This window comes from Scyliorhinus canicula, chromosome 12 (assembly GCF_902713615.1).
Source record: "Scyliorhinus canicula chromosome 12, sScyCan1.1, whole genome shotgun sequence".
Lineage (NCBI taxonomy): Eukaryota > Metazoa > Chordata > Chondrichthyes > Carcharhiniformes > Scyliorhinidae > Scyliorhinus > Scyliorhinus canicula.
The window spans coordinates 26,116,718-26,131,466 of record NC_052157.1 but is presented as its reverse complement, the minus strand read 5'-3'; the positions used below and the strand labels follow the sequence as shown (position 1 = coordinate 26,131,466).

At 49.2% G+C, this 14,749-nt stretch overlaps 1 protein-coding gene across 1 annotated transcript in view; it reads left to right on the top strand.

Annotated features, from left to right (window-relative positions):
* The window catches only part of LOC119975063 (WD repeat-containing protein 72-like), a 410,282-nt gene that overhangs the window by 59,839 nt on the left and 335,694 nt on the right, over positions 1 to 14,749 (top strand). The window contains exons 6-8 of the mRNA XM_038814560.1: positions 5,459 to 5,633; positions 6,962 to 7,038; positions 7,143 to 7,262. Of these exons, the coding sequence (XP_038670488.1) occupies positions 5,459 to 5,633; positions 6,962 to 7,038; positions 7,143 to 7,262 (372 nt within the window). The remainder of the gene's footprint in view (positions 1 to 5,458; positions 5,634 to 6,961; positions 7,039 to 7,142; positions 7,263 to 14,749) is intronic.

Genomic DNA, 14,749 nt, shown 5'->3' with positions numbered 1-14,749 from the left:
GCGCTGTCACTCATTGAAATTTGAAAGCATTGCGGGACTGAGATCTGAAAGAGTTTTTGATAAATTGTTGTTACTGATTGCTGTTACATTGATTTCAAAGGCATTTCCTTCAATGTTCTATGAAAGCAAACCGTGATTTTGAATGCGTGAAGAACACTCTGTTCCTTTTTAAAGCTCTGAAGTTGACATTAATGCCCAGTTCAGCTTGGAAATGTTTCATGCAAAGCCATGTGACTCTGCAGGTCGAAACAAAAAACAAGCAATTATTAATTTATTACACACGGCCTCAGATCAGGGTTTAAAATAATTCCCGGTGCCATCGGTTCGATAAAACCAACATTCGGCAAAAGATAAAAGCAAAATACTGCAGATGCTGGAAATCCTAAATGAAAAGATAAAACGCCAGAAAAACGCAGCAGGTCTGACAGCATCTGTGGAGAGAGAAACCGAGTTCACGTTTCGAGTCCATAGCCGCAGAACTGAAGAGCATTAGATATATGATGAATTGTATACTTGGAGAGGAGGTTGGGGCAGAATATATAATTCATCGTATTTCTACGTAACGTTAACTCTGCTTCTCTCTCCACAGATGCTGCCAGAGCTGCTGTGTTTATCCAGAATTTTCTCTTTTTATTTCAGCATAAGTTATTGTAATAATGTCATTGTCAAATGCAGAAGCCATTGGCATTTGAAGCTGTGTAACCAGTACAGCACCATCTAGGTAAAGAGACTGCCTCCAAGCTGCAGCTGGATTTCACAAGAATGTGAGACATTAAAGACTGGAAAAACTAAACTAAATCCTCCAGTTGACATTAATACTTGCTTAATCATAGAATCCACAGGTCATAGAATCCCTACAGTGCAGAAGGAGGCCATTCAGTCCATTGAATCTGCACCCAACCCTCCAACAGAGCAGCCTAACCCAGGCCCACTCCACGCTCTATCACCATAACCCCACTTAACCTTTCGACGCGAAGAGGTAATTTTAGCGTGGCCAATCCACCTGATCTGCACTTCTTTGGACTGTGGGAGGAAACCGGAGCACCCAGAGGAAACCCACGAAGACACGCAGAGAACGTGCAAAATTCCATCAGATAGTCGCCCAAGGTTGGAATTGAACCTGTGTCCCGTTCTGACTACTGCGTCACCGTGCCGCCCAAAAGTTATCAATTCATCGGATGTGGACGTCGCTGATTTGTTGTCCATTCCTTACTGCGAGGCCATTTTAGAGTCAACCATATCACTGTGGGTCTTTAGTAATAATAAACTTTATTGTCACAAGTAGGCTTACATTAACACTGCAATGAAATTGCTGTGAAAAGCCCCGAGTTGCCACATTCCGGCACCTGTTCAGGTAAATGGTTACCTAACAGCACACCTTTCGGGACTTGTGGGAGGAAACCGGAGCACCCGGAGGAAACCCACACAGTCACGGAGAGAACGTCACAGATAGTGACCCAAGCCGGGAATTGAACCTGGCGATGTGAATCAACAGTGCTCACCACTGTGCTATCATGCAGCCATGGGTCTGGTGTCACATACAGGCCAGATAGCCATCTCTAAAGGACATTAGAAAATGGATGGGTCACTGCTATATGGAGAATTTTGGAAAAGAGGAAGCAACAGACTGGGAAAAGGATGATCTCTTGTGAAACTTATTGGGCGCAAAGTCTTTGGCTGCTGTAATACTGCCCCTTTCCCATTGGGACTAAGGTACTTGGGATGTCTGTCAATGCATGTTGGAATATTGACCAATTCCATCTGACAATTCTCACATCAGTCCCCGCCTAAATACAGCAAGCTAAAATGTCCTATTAGTCAAGCTTTCCATTAACAGGTTTGGTTTGTGAGCAAGCGACAAAAAGCAGACCCTTCCAGATAAGAGGGCAGCCAGCCTGCTCCTTCAACATACCTGTAAGACTCAGGTAGGGGTCATGGAGATTTAAGGGGCTGTACAAGCAGCTCGTCTTTGGTTGACAGGGTGGAACCAGCTTGGCTGGATAATAAAAAGCTAGAGGATAAGAACAGATATGCAAACATGCAGCCCAAGTCAGCGAGCTAGTTAAAAGATGGAACATCGCTCTTCCAAAAGCTCACAAGACTGTCAGAAGACCATAGCATTGAAGGAGGGTCCAGCCTGATCACCTTTAAAGCCTCAGGGAAAGCTGAATTTTCCCAGTGAGCTTCTGAACTCACACTGCGATGCAGGTCGGAAGTTAGCAGTGAGGGCAACAGTCACACAGCGTGAGTTTTTTCTCCCGAGAGCGGTCAACTAATGGACAGAGGGCAGCCTCGCTATCCAATCAGTGCAGGAAAGCGGGGGCAGGGTGGAATGGAGGGCAAGTGAGAGAGAGAGAGGGTGCTTCAAAATGGTGGTGCCCTCGCTTGAACTTTTCTAAAGTTTACATAATAATGGCATTTACTGCTGGGCCACCACAGAGGGGGCAGGGGAAGTATCCGCAGGGCTGCTGGGCCACCACAGAGGGGGCAGGGAAAGTGTCCTCAGGGCTGCTGCCGGCGGTCACTGCCCCCCAGGAGATAAGGCAGACCTCGAGGCCTGTCTGTGTTCTGGTCCCCTCAAACCTGCTGCTGGGGGGCTGGGAGCAGCCAACTAAGCTGCACCCCCCCCCCCCAACTCTTCATAGAATTTACAGTACAGAAGGAGGCCATTTGGTCCATTGCATCTACACCGGCCCTTGGAAAGAGCGCCCTACTTAACCCACACCTCCACCCTATCCCGTAACCCAGTAACTCCACCTGACCGGTTGGACACTAAGGGGCAATTTAGCATGGCCAATCCACCTAACCTGCACGTCTTTGGACTGTGGGAGGAAACCGGAGCACCCGGAAGAATCCCACACTTGCTGCAGGACATTGGTGGCTGACTGGAACATCCCTATTGTCTGCTTTTAATTGGCCTTACGGCCCTTAACAAACATGGATTGGCTACCCACGACAAATTGGACAGGTTACCCCGCCTCCCCATAGCCCCCTCACCTCTGCAAAAATGGCCTGCGGGTAGAATGGAGCAGGAGGACCAGCACGCCAATTGGTTTCAACACCCTCCCACCTCCACTCCCAGCTGCAGCGGAAGCCAAATGACAAGTCCCAGGTTATAACCCATAGAATCCCTACAGTGCAGAAAGTGGCCATTCGGCCCATTGATTCTACACTGACACTCCGAAAGAGCACTCTACCTAGACCTACTAACCTGCCATATTCCCGTGATCCTGCACATTTACACGGCCAATCCACATAACCTGTAAAATCTTTGGACTGTGGGAGGAAACCGGAGTGCCCGGAGGAAATCCATGCAGACACGGGGAAAATGTACAAACTCCACACACACAGTCACCCGAGGCCGGAATTGAACTATGTCCCTGGCACTGTGAGACAGCAGTGCTAACTACTGCTTGTCATTTATGGTAATTATGTAAAATAGTTGTGTAAGAACAATATTGTAGTGAGTCAATATGTGTGAAGGCTTGTTTAAAACCACCCAGTCCCGAATCAAACGCGAACTATAGTTGAAAGACGACCAATTTTACATTGCGACGATAACTATGGGAGGGAAGCAGCCAACAGTATAAAAGTGATGGACATTATATGCCTCTTAGCAAAACTGAAGCTCATGCAACAAAAGGGGCTGTAGCAGCATGGGTACAGAATTGATCTGATCAGAGAGTTATGGTGAATAGCTATTTTACCGACTGGATATACAGTGGCCTTCCCCAACATTCACTACGAGGACAACTGCTGCTTTTGTTATACATTAATGGCTTGGAGGTAACCAGTATGGTTCTCAAGTTTACAGATGACATAAAATGTGAAAGTGAAGTGGACGGTGAGGATGATAGTGATGGACATCTATTCATCGACAGGCTCGTGGAATGGGCATACACATGGCTGTCGAAACCCAGCACAAGGAAGTGGGAAGTGGTATATTTTAGAAAGAAGAAGTGGCAACATGCCTTCCGCATTTCATAGCGGATACAAGGAGAGAGGAGACCTGGGGATGTTTGCCCACAGGTCTCTGAAGACAGATAGCAAACCAGGTTAACAAAGCTTTTGGGATTGTGGGCTTTTTAAGCAGTTAGCATTGAGTAGAAATCCAGGACGTTCTGCTAAAAACCTATAAAATAACACCAGTTTGGTCCCAGCTGGAGTGTTGTGTCCAATTCCGGGCACTGAGCTTAGGGTTTTGAGAGCTTATACAAAAGATTAACTTGAATGTTGAAAGATTGCATCCATATGGTTAGATTGATGAAACCAGGGCTGCTTTCCTTAAAGCACAGAAGGCCAAGAGGAGATTTGACAACGATGATTAAAATCATGAAGGGTTTAGATAGAGAAAATACAGAGGAATTGGGCAGCATTCTCCGTCCCGCCAACCGGCCAATGGGCAGCCCCACGCTGTCGGGAAATCCCTGGGCATGGGTGCGCTGCTGTCTCAACAGAGAATCCTGACAGTGGAGAATCCAGCCCACTGTTTCTCACAGCTGAAGGTTGGTAACTGGACTGCACAGATATAAAGCGATTGGTAAAAGAACCAGAGGGGACATGTCAAAAAATACATTTTGCACAATCAGTAGTTCAAATTTGCAATGCTCTGCCGAATTTGGTGGTGGAAACAAATTCAATGGGAGCTTCAAAAGGGAATTGAACCAATTATTTGAAGGAGAAAATGTGTCAGGGATGTAGGGAAAGTGCCATGGTGTAAGACTTAGTAGATTACTCTTCAAAAGAGCTGCAAAGACTCAGGCCTATGTTCTCCGTTGGGATTCTGCCCCACTACTGCTGCTGGCAATGATAGAGAATTTTGGTGCGCCGTTCGTTGGCGCTGAGTTCTCTACTTCTGCCACTTGTTCAATGGGATTTTCCAATGGAGCAACAACACATCGCTGGGTAACCCGCGGGAGCAGAGAATCCCGCCGCCAGCGAACGGCTGGAGACTCCTGCTCTCAGTGGGCTGAATGGACTTTTTCTGGACTATTTTATGATTCTCTTGAATCTTGATCTAACATGAAAATGAAAATCGCTTATTGTCACGAGTAGGCTTCAATTAAGTTACTGTGAAAAGTCCCTAGTCGCCACATTCCGGCGCCTGTCCGGGGAGGCTGGTACGGGAATCGAACCGTGCTGCTGGCCTGCTTGGTCTGCTTTAAAAGCCAGCGATTTAGACTGGTGAGCTAAACCAGCCCCTAATTGGAGTATACTGAAGTGATGCCATGTGAGGTCATTGCCTGGGGACCTCTCACCAGCATTAGATATTTTGGCCATTTTGATAGTGCCCACATGTGGTTGTAAAATATGTGAATGGAATGTTATTAATCCTCTGAGAATCTCAAGTAATATAGTTAACTTAAAAGTATACAAATAAATGTGTCCGTATAGAGCTTTAATATTTGTGTCTGATATGGTTTATTCATAAAATAATTTTGAGATTATCTTCGTACAGTACTATTACCGTAATTTTCGGATGTCAGGTGATGGCTGGTTGCTTTGCTGTGGAGAGTATCAGGATGTCCTGGTCATTGATGCACGCAGCCTGGAGCTTCTTCATGCTCTTGTTTCATCTACCACACCAGACTGGATCAGCTCGATGTGCATTGTCCATTCCCAAAGGATTCAAGGTAACAAGGAATTCAAAATCAGGAGAGGTTTTGAAAGAGGTAATAAAGAGGCCCCATCCATGATCTGAATTTTCCGTTCCTGCACCCCCTCAGTTCCTTGCACAGCGGGAAGGTCAATGACCAGGGAACACAGATTTAAACTAGAAGAACCAGAGAGCGGATGAGGGGCATTTCTCTTGGAAAGTGACCTGGTGTGATCTGGAATGCACTGCCTGAAAGATGGCGGGAGCGGATTCAATTGTTCCTTTCAAAAGGCAATTGAAAAATGAAAATTGCTTATTGTCACGAGTAGGCTTCAATGAAGTTACTGTGAAAAGCCCCTAGTCGCCACATTCCGGCGCCTGTCCGGGGAGGCTGGTACGGGAATCGAACCGTGCTGCTGGCCTGCTTGGTCTGCTTTAAAAGCCAGCGATTTAGCTGAGTGAGCTAAACCAGCCCCTCCAGCAAGTGCAATTGAAGTTGCACTTAAAAATAAAAGATTGGCAGGGTGATAGAGAAAGAGGAGGGGTGTGAAACTAATTGGATAGCTCTCTCACAGAGCTGGCGCATATGCAATGGACCGAATGGCCTCCTTCCGTTATGTATGATTTTATTATTCAACCTATTGTATTTTGGACATGTGCAGTGGATTGATGACACAAAGAAATAGCAGCCATTTGTGACAATCTAAACTTTATATTCATTGCTTTAAAAAAATGACCATTGAGTATTCAACAACAAAATGAAATTGGAATGCTTTGAACAGAAAATAATCATTTTAACTGGAAGCAATTTTCTGAACATGCATTTTAAAAGAATGGATAACTGTATGTCTGGTTTGACCGTTTTCATTTGAAGACCCGATACATTGTGATACTTTACATTGAAGGCCAATTTCAGACCTACATCTTTTTAAGTGCTAACTGTCTGTGTAATGCTTAAATATTTCTCTTTTTTAAAAAAGTATTTTATGAAGTATTTTATTAAGGTTTTGCAGAATTTTCCATAATAAAACAGTAGTAACCATAATAACAAAACAAACTAGAGTGAACATTAACATAGTGCAAAAAGACAATATACAATAACAATTAAATAGACATTACCCCATGCGACCCAGTCTTCCCACACCATCCCAATGAAGCACTCACCCCCCCCCCCTCCCCCCCCCCCACCACCATCACCACCACCCCCATTGCTGCTGCTGCTGCTGACATTTTAATTTTCCCCGAGAAAGTCGACGAACGGCTTCCACCTCCGAGTGTAGATCCTCTTAAGGCAAACTTTCTTTTCTCGAGGCTGAGAAACCCAGCCATGTCTTAAATATTTATCTATGTCAATGTATTTTGCAGAGGATTCACTGGTGGGCATATCAGTGACAGGAGACCTCAAAGTGTGGGATCTATCTTCCTCAGTTAATGGTGTACAGGTCAGTTCATTGTATGAAAGGCCCCTAAAATTGTAGAAATTCAGCTTTCTATTGCAATACAGATTCTTCATTGTCTGTTCTAATATTACTTTGATATTTTGCAGGCGAGGGAGAACGTTTTTGAAGCAGAATCCAAGTCTCTCCAGTGCTTTAATTGCCAAGCGGTCTGCTTTTGCACTTATACCGAACGCTTACTATTAGTAGTTTGCTCCGACTGTTGGAAGGTATGGGGACATTGAACTAAAAGGGCCAAAAAAGTGTAATGAATAATGGCATTAGCTTGGCTTAGCTGGTAATAATTTGGCCTTTCATTTGGAAGGCTATGGGCTCAAGCTCCTTACCAGAATTTGAGCACAATATCTAGGCTGACATGGGCAGCATGGTGGCGCAATGGTTAGCACCGCTGCCTCAGAGCACCAAAGAACCGGGTTCAATCCCGGCCCTGGGTCACTGTCTGTGTGGAGTTTTCACATTCTACCCGTGTCTGTATGGGTCTGACCCCCCCCCCCCCACAACCTAAAAGATGTGCAGGGTAGATGGATTGGCCACGCTAAATTGCCCCTTAATTGGAAAAATTAAAAAAGAAATCTAGGCTGACACCTCATTGCAGAACTCCGAGTGTACTGTATTTTCCAAGGAGCTGTACTTTGAATGACTTATTCAACTTGAGGCCTCGTCTACCTGTAAAGATATCTAAGAACCCAGGGCTCTCATCAACAAACAGCAGAGAATTCTAGTGTCCCGACTGACATCCTTCTCAATCCACAGTGCCAAAATCAGTTTAACTGCCATTTATCTTCTTGCTGTTTGTACTTTAGTCATACACAAATTGGCTGCCACATCCGCATACGTACTTTAGCTTGCTTTTTGTGAATGCTGTGGGATGTTCTGAGGTACGATGCGGGTGGAAGCTCTTTCTCTTTCAATCTTGAGCAGTACTGAAAAATTGATATTGGGGTAAATAATTAATTTGCCGGGCAATTCAATTAGATCCTACATTTGGTCCTTTTAACATGGGATTTGTACCTTTAATTATGGACTTTATCTGTCAAGTTGCTATTTAAACAAATCGGTAAATCTGGTGCAAATGGAAAGCAATTGCATTCATCCAAATTAAATGGAGTATATTGATGCCTTGGTTTTAGATTTATATTCACGTTCAAATCCCTCTATGCCCTTGCTTATCCACATCTTTGTAACCTACTCCTGACCTGCAACCACCCGAGAAAATAAGAAAAAGTAGGAGGATTCGGCCCTTCCAGCATGTTCGCCATTCAATAAAATTATGGCTGATTTGCCTCAACTCCATTTTCCTGCCTGCCCACCTGGCTCAAATCTTTTTCTGTTGGGATGGAGTTGATTGCAGAGCGCACCTAGGAACATAGAGCAGAGAAACGTAGGAACAGGAGTAGGCCATTCAACCCCTCAAGCCTGTCCTGCCATTCAATGAGATCATGGCTGCTCTGTGGCCTAGCTCCATGTACCTGCTTTTGCCCAAAACCCTTAATATCTTTGCTTCATAAAAAAATTATCTATCTCAGATTTAAAATTAACAACTGATCTAGCTTCAACTGCTGTGTGTGGGAGAGAGCTCCAAACCTCTACCACCCTTTGTGTGCTTCCTGACATCTCTCCTGAATGGTCTGCCCCTAATGTTTTGATTATGCCCCCTAGTTCGAGAATCTCCAACCGTGGAAACAGTTCAACTTAATCTACTCTGTCTTTTTCTGTTAATACCTTGAAGACTTCGAGCAGGTCACCCCTTTTTCCCAAGAGTGGGGGGTGTCAGTTACAAGGGGTCACGATTTCAAGGCGAGAGGGGGAAAGTTTAAGGGAGACGTGCGTGGAAAGTTTTTTACGCAGAGGGTGGTGGGTGCCTGGAACGCTTTACCAGCGGAGGTGGTCGAGGCGGGCACGATAGCATCATTTAAGAGGCATCTAGACAGGTATATGAACGGGCAGGAACAGAGGGAAGTAGACCTTGGAAAATAGGAGACTGGTCTAGATAAAGGATCTGGATCGGCGCAGGCTGGGAGGGCCGAAGGGCCTGTTCCTGTGCTGTAATTTTCTTTGTTCTTTGTTCTTTTTTTTTAAAATAATTTTTATTGAAAGAGTTTTTCCATACAGACATTTACCCCTACTAATTTTTAAATTATTTACAACACAATCCCTCTAGGCAAATGTCCCTCCCTCGCCCGCCCTCTCGCGCGCACCAGTCCTCCCCCCCCCCCCCCCCCCCCCCCCCCCCCCAGGCAACCTTAACAAACAAGGCAGCCTACAGTTTCAGACATGAGCAGCGAGCAGACTTGCCCGCGTTACAGTCGTGCATGTCCCCCCACGACCCTTGCTGCCCCCCCCCTCCCCTCTCCCCCCCCCCCCCCCCCCCCCCCCCCGGGTTGCTGCTGCCACGACCCCGAACGTCTATCTCTGATCTAAAAAGTCAAGGAAAGGTTGCCACCGCCTGGCGAATCCCTGTACCGACCCTCTCAGGGCAAATTTGATCCTTTCTAGCTGAATATAGCTAGCCATATCGTTAATCCAAGTTTCAACGCTTGGAGGCCTCGCGTGCTTCCATTGAATTAATATCCTTCGTCGAGCCACTAGGGTCGCAAAGGCCAGTATTCCGGCCTCCCTAGCCTCCTGTACCCCCGGTTCTACCCCGACCCCAAAGATCGCAAGCCCCCATCCTGGTTTGACCCTGGACCCCACCACCTTCGACACCGTCCTTGGACCCCCTTCCAGAACCCTTCCAGCACCGGACAAGCCCAGAACATATGCACATGGTTCGCTGGGCTTCCCAGACATCTGACACACCTGTCCTCACCCCCAAAGAACCGGCTCATCCTTGTCCCCGTCATGTGAGCTCTATGCAGCACCTTAAATTGAATGAGGCTCAGTCTCGCACACGAGGAGGAAGAGTTGACCTTCTCCAGTGCATCCGCCCACGTCCCGTCTTCTATCTGCTCTCCCAGCTCCCCTTCCCACTTGGCTTTCAGCTCCTCCCCTGATGCTGCTTCCGCCTCCTGCATTATCTTGTAGATGTCTGATATCTTCCCCCCTCCGACCCAGACCCCCGAGAGCACCCTATCACTCGCCCCCTTACTGGGGAGCAGGGGAAACCCCTCCACCTGCCGCCTAGCAAATGCCTTCACTTGTAAATATCTGAACATGTTTCCCGGGGGGAGCTCAAACTTCTCCTCCAGCCCTCCCAGGCTCGCAAACCTCCCCTCTATAAACAGGTCCTTCAGCTGCCGTATGCCCACCCTGTACCAGCTCTGAAATCCCCCGTCGATGTTCCCCGGGATGAATCTATGGTTCCCTCTTATTGGCGCCGCCAACAGACCTCCCATTTCCCCCCTATGTCGCCTCCGCTGCCCCCATATCTTGAGGGTGGCCGCCACCACCGGGCTCGTGGTGTACCTCGTGGGGGGGAGCGGCCATGGTGCCGTTACTAGGGCCCCCAGGCTTGTGTTGCCACAGGACGCCCTCTCCATTCGTTTCCAAGCTGCCCCCTCCCCTTCCATCATCCACTTGCGCACCATTGACACATTTGCCGCCCAGTAGTACCCCGAGAGATTGGGCAGTGCCAGCCCTCCACTGTCCCTACTCCGCTCCAAAAAGACCCTCCTCACCCTTGGGGTGCCATGCGCCCACACGTAGCTCATGATGCTACTCGTCACCTTTTTGAAGAAGGCCCTAGGGAGGAAGATGGGCAAGCACTGAAATAAAAACAAGAACCTTGGGAGGACCGTCATTTTGATTGACTGCACCCTCCCCGCCAGCGACAACGGTACCATGTCCCACCTCTTAAATTCCTCCTCCATCTGTTCCACCAGCCTGGAAAAGTTCAACTTGTGGAGGGTCCCCCAGTTCCTTGCCACCTGCACCCCTAAGTACCTAAAGCTCTTTCCTGCTCGCTTGAAGGGGAGTCTCCCAATACCCTCTCCCTGGTCCCCCGGGTGTATCACAAAAACCTCGCTTTTGCCCAAATTTAGTTTGTACCCCGAAAAGTCCCCAAACTCTGCTAATAGTTCCATTATCTCCGGCATTCCCCCTTCTGGGTCTGCCACGTACAGCAGTAGATCATCCGCATACAGCGATACTCGATGTTCCTCCCCTACCCTAGTCAGTCCTCTCCACCCCCCTGAGCCCCTCAGTGCCATCGCCAACGGTTCAATCGCCAGTGCGAAAAGTAGGGGGGATAGGGGACATCCCTGCCTGGTCCCTCGGTGGAGCCCGAAATACTCCGACCTCCTCCCGTTTGTCACTACACTCGCCGTCGGGGCCGAGTAGAGCAACTTCACCCACTTAATAAACCCTTCCCCAAACCCAAACCGTTCCAACGTCTCCCACAGGTACTCCCACTCCACCCTATCGAATGCCTTCTCCGCGTCCAGCGCTACCACTATCTCAGCCTCCCCCTCCACTGCCGGCATCATAATTACATTCAGCAATCTCCGCACGTTCGTGTTGAGCTGCCGCCCCTTCACGAACCCCGTCTGGTCCTCATGGATTACCCCTGGCACACAATCCTCTATTCTAGCTGCCAGGATCTTTGCCAGCAACTTGGCATCCACGTTCAGAAGCGAGATAGGCCTGTAGGACCCGCACTGCACGGGGTCTTTATCCCGCTTCAATATCAGGGAGATCAGAGCCTGCGACATTGTCGGGGGCAGAACCCCCCCCTCTCGCGCCTCATTAAAGGCTCGTACCAGTACCGGTCCCACCAAGTCCGCATTTTTCTTATAGAATTCCACCGGGAACCCATCTGGCCCCGGCGCCTTCCCCGCTTACATCTGACCTATTCCCTTGACTAGCTCCTCTAGCCCTATTGGCGCCCCCAGCCCTTCTACCAGCCCCTCCTGAACCCTTGGGAACCTCAATTTGTTTAGGAAGTCCTCCATTCCCCCTCTCCTCGTCGGCGGCTCAGACCGATACAACTCCTTGTAAAAATCCCTGAAGACCCCGTTCACTTCTTGCCCCTTCTGCACTACCTTCCCGCCCCTCTCCTTCACTCCCCCAATCTCCCTAGCCGCATCTCGTTTGCGAAGCTGGTGTGCCAGCATCCTGCTCGCCTTTTCCCCATACTCATAGACCGCGCCCTGTGCCCTTCTCCACTGCGTCTCTGCCTTCCTGGTGGTCAGCAGGTCGAACTTGACCTGCAGGCTGCGCCGTTCTCCCAGCAGCCCCTCCTCTGGTGCCTCCGCATATCTCCTATCCACTTCCAATAGCTCCCCCACCAGCCTCTCCCTCTCCTGCCTCTCCTTTCTTTCTCTGTGCGCCCTTATGGAGATCAGCTCTCCCCTGATCACTGCCTTCAGGGCCTCCCAGACCATCCCCACCTGCACCTCACCCGTGTCATTCAAGTCCAGATAGCTCTCAATGCTCTTCCGGACCCTTTTACACACCTCGTCGTCCGCTAACAGCCCCACATCCAGCCGCCACAGCGGGCGCTGGTCCCGCGCCTCCCCCATTTCCACATCCACCCAATGCGGTGCATGATCAGAGATCGCAATGGCCGAGTACTCAGCTTCCCGTACCCTCGGGATCAGCCCCCTGCTCAACACAAAGAAATCGATTCTGGAGTACACTCTATGGACGTGGGAGAAAAAGGAATACTCCCTCGCCCTCGGCCTACCAAACCTCCATGGGTCTACTCCTCCCATCTGCTCCATGTACCCCCTCAGCACTTCTGCCGCTGCCGGCCTCCTATTGGTCCTTGAGCTCGATCTGTCTAGCCCGGGGTCCAGCACTGTGTTAAAGTCCCCCCCCATGATCAAGCCCCCTGCCTCCAGTCCCGGAATGAGGCCCAATAGGCGCCTCATAAAACCCGCGTCATCCCAGTTCGGGGGATATACGTTGACCATCACCACTTTCTCCCCCTGCAGCTTACCCTTCACCATCACATACCTACCCTCCTTATCCGCCACCACCTCCTCCGCCACGAATGACACCCTCTTTCCCACCAGAATCGCCACCCCCCGGTTCTTTGCGTCCAATCCAGAGTGGAACACCTGTCCCACCCACCCCCTTCTCAGGCGAACCTGGTCCACTACCTTCAAATGGGTCTCCTGTAACATTGCTACATCAGCCTTCAGTCCCTTCAGGTGTGAGAATACCCTTGATCTCTTGACCGGCCCATTCAACCCCCTCACGTTCCAAGTGATCAGCCGGGTCGCGGGACGACCCGCCCCCTTCCCCTGCCGATTAGCCATGTCCTGTTCCCTGCTCGCCCCGGGTCGACCCTCCCCTTCTGACCCGCTCCCCATGGCGATGTCCCCCCCCCCCCACCTCTCCAGTCCTCCACTTCCCGTTTCTGGTCTTTTCAGCAGCAACCCGGTGTCCCTCCCTAACCCCCCTCCCCCCCCCCAGGCTAGGACCCCTCCTAGCCGCGATGTACCCTCCATCGTACTCCCGTAAGTCAGCTGGTTCACGCTGACCCGGCTGCTCCTGCCACACTCCGACTCCCCCCGGCTCGGGGGGGGCCTCCCCCCCCTTGCCACTCCTCCCTGGCCCCGCTCCAGCGCGGGAAAGGTCGCCATTGCTAGCCACGCCCCGCACTCCTCCCCTCCCCCCTCCTCTGCCCCACGCGCGGGAAAACAGAGGAAAGCCCGCGCTTTCGCCCTGCCACACCCCACCCCGCCATCTTCAGCTCCACCCCCGTCCCCGTCCATGCCTGTAAAAGAACCCCCCCTAGGGGCCCATATCCCCGATCTGTTCTTTGTTCTTAACCTTCTACATTCTAGAGAAGACAGGTTTAATTTGTATAACCTCTCCTCATAACTTAACCCTTGAAGTCCAGGGATCATCCTTGAAAACCAACGTTGCACTCCTTCCAATATCCTTTCCATATCCACCAGATTTACCGATTTGTTTAAATAGCAACTTGACAGATAAAGTCCATAATTAAAGATACAAATCCCATGTTAAAAGGACCAAATGTAGGAACTAAGGCCAAAATACCCTTCCCTAAGCTGAGGTGCCCAGATCTGCTCACTGTGCTCCAAATGAGGTTAACCTGTTCAAGAAGTCTTCATAGTTTTCTGTAAACAGCAAGTCTTTATGAACTACTATGAACTGTTTACGCATATAGGGGTAAAGGCAAGGAGCTACCTCCATACTGGATCTTGGCACGTCTCTGGCCAACACCACACTGACCAACGGTCTAGGTCATGTGCCTTCGTGCATCACAATTTGGATGGTACTCTAGCCTAGGTCAGTCAGTCAGTCCCACATTAACCCGTTATGTATCGGACCCTGCTACTGCACTTCCTAACTTTCCTTGAATGTATTCAATGACCCACTGTTCTTTGGGCGAGTGAATGACAAAAAATGAATGACCTACAGAGAGAATAAAGTTCTCCTTGTCTCGTCTTAGATGGGAGGCCCCTTATTTTGAAACAGTGCCCCCTAATTCACCCATGAGCACTGGGACACATCCTCTCAGCGTCTACCCTGTCTTCCCCATCAGAATCTTTTAGGTTTCAAGATCATCTCTCATTCTTCGAAACACAATGGCTCAACCTTTCCTTCTAAGCCAACCCCTTTGTCCCAGGAATCAACCATATCAATTGCACCGAATTCCAGTACAGTTGGAGGAGCATCCTTTATCCAAAACCCTCAGGGCCAAACGCATTTTAGATTTCAGATCATTTTGGTTTTTGGATACCGTAGATAATTACATTATAGTAGCCTACGCCTCGGCTAGCTA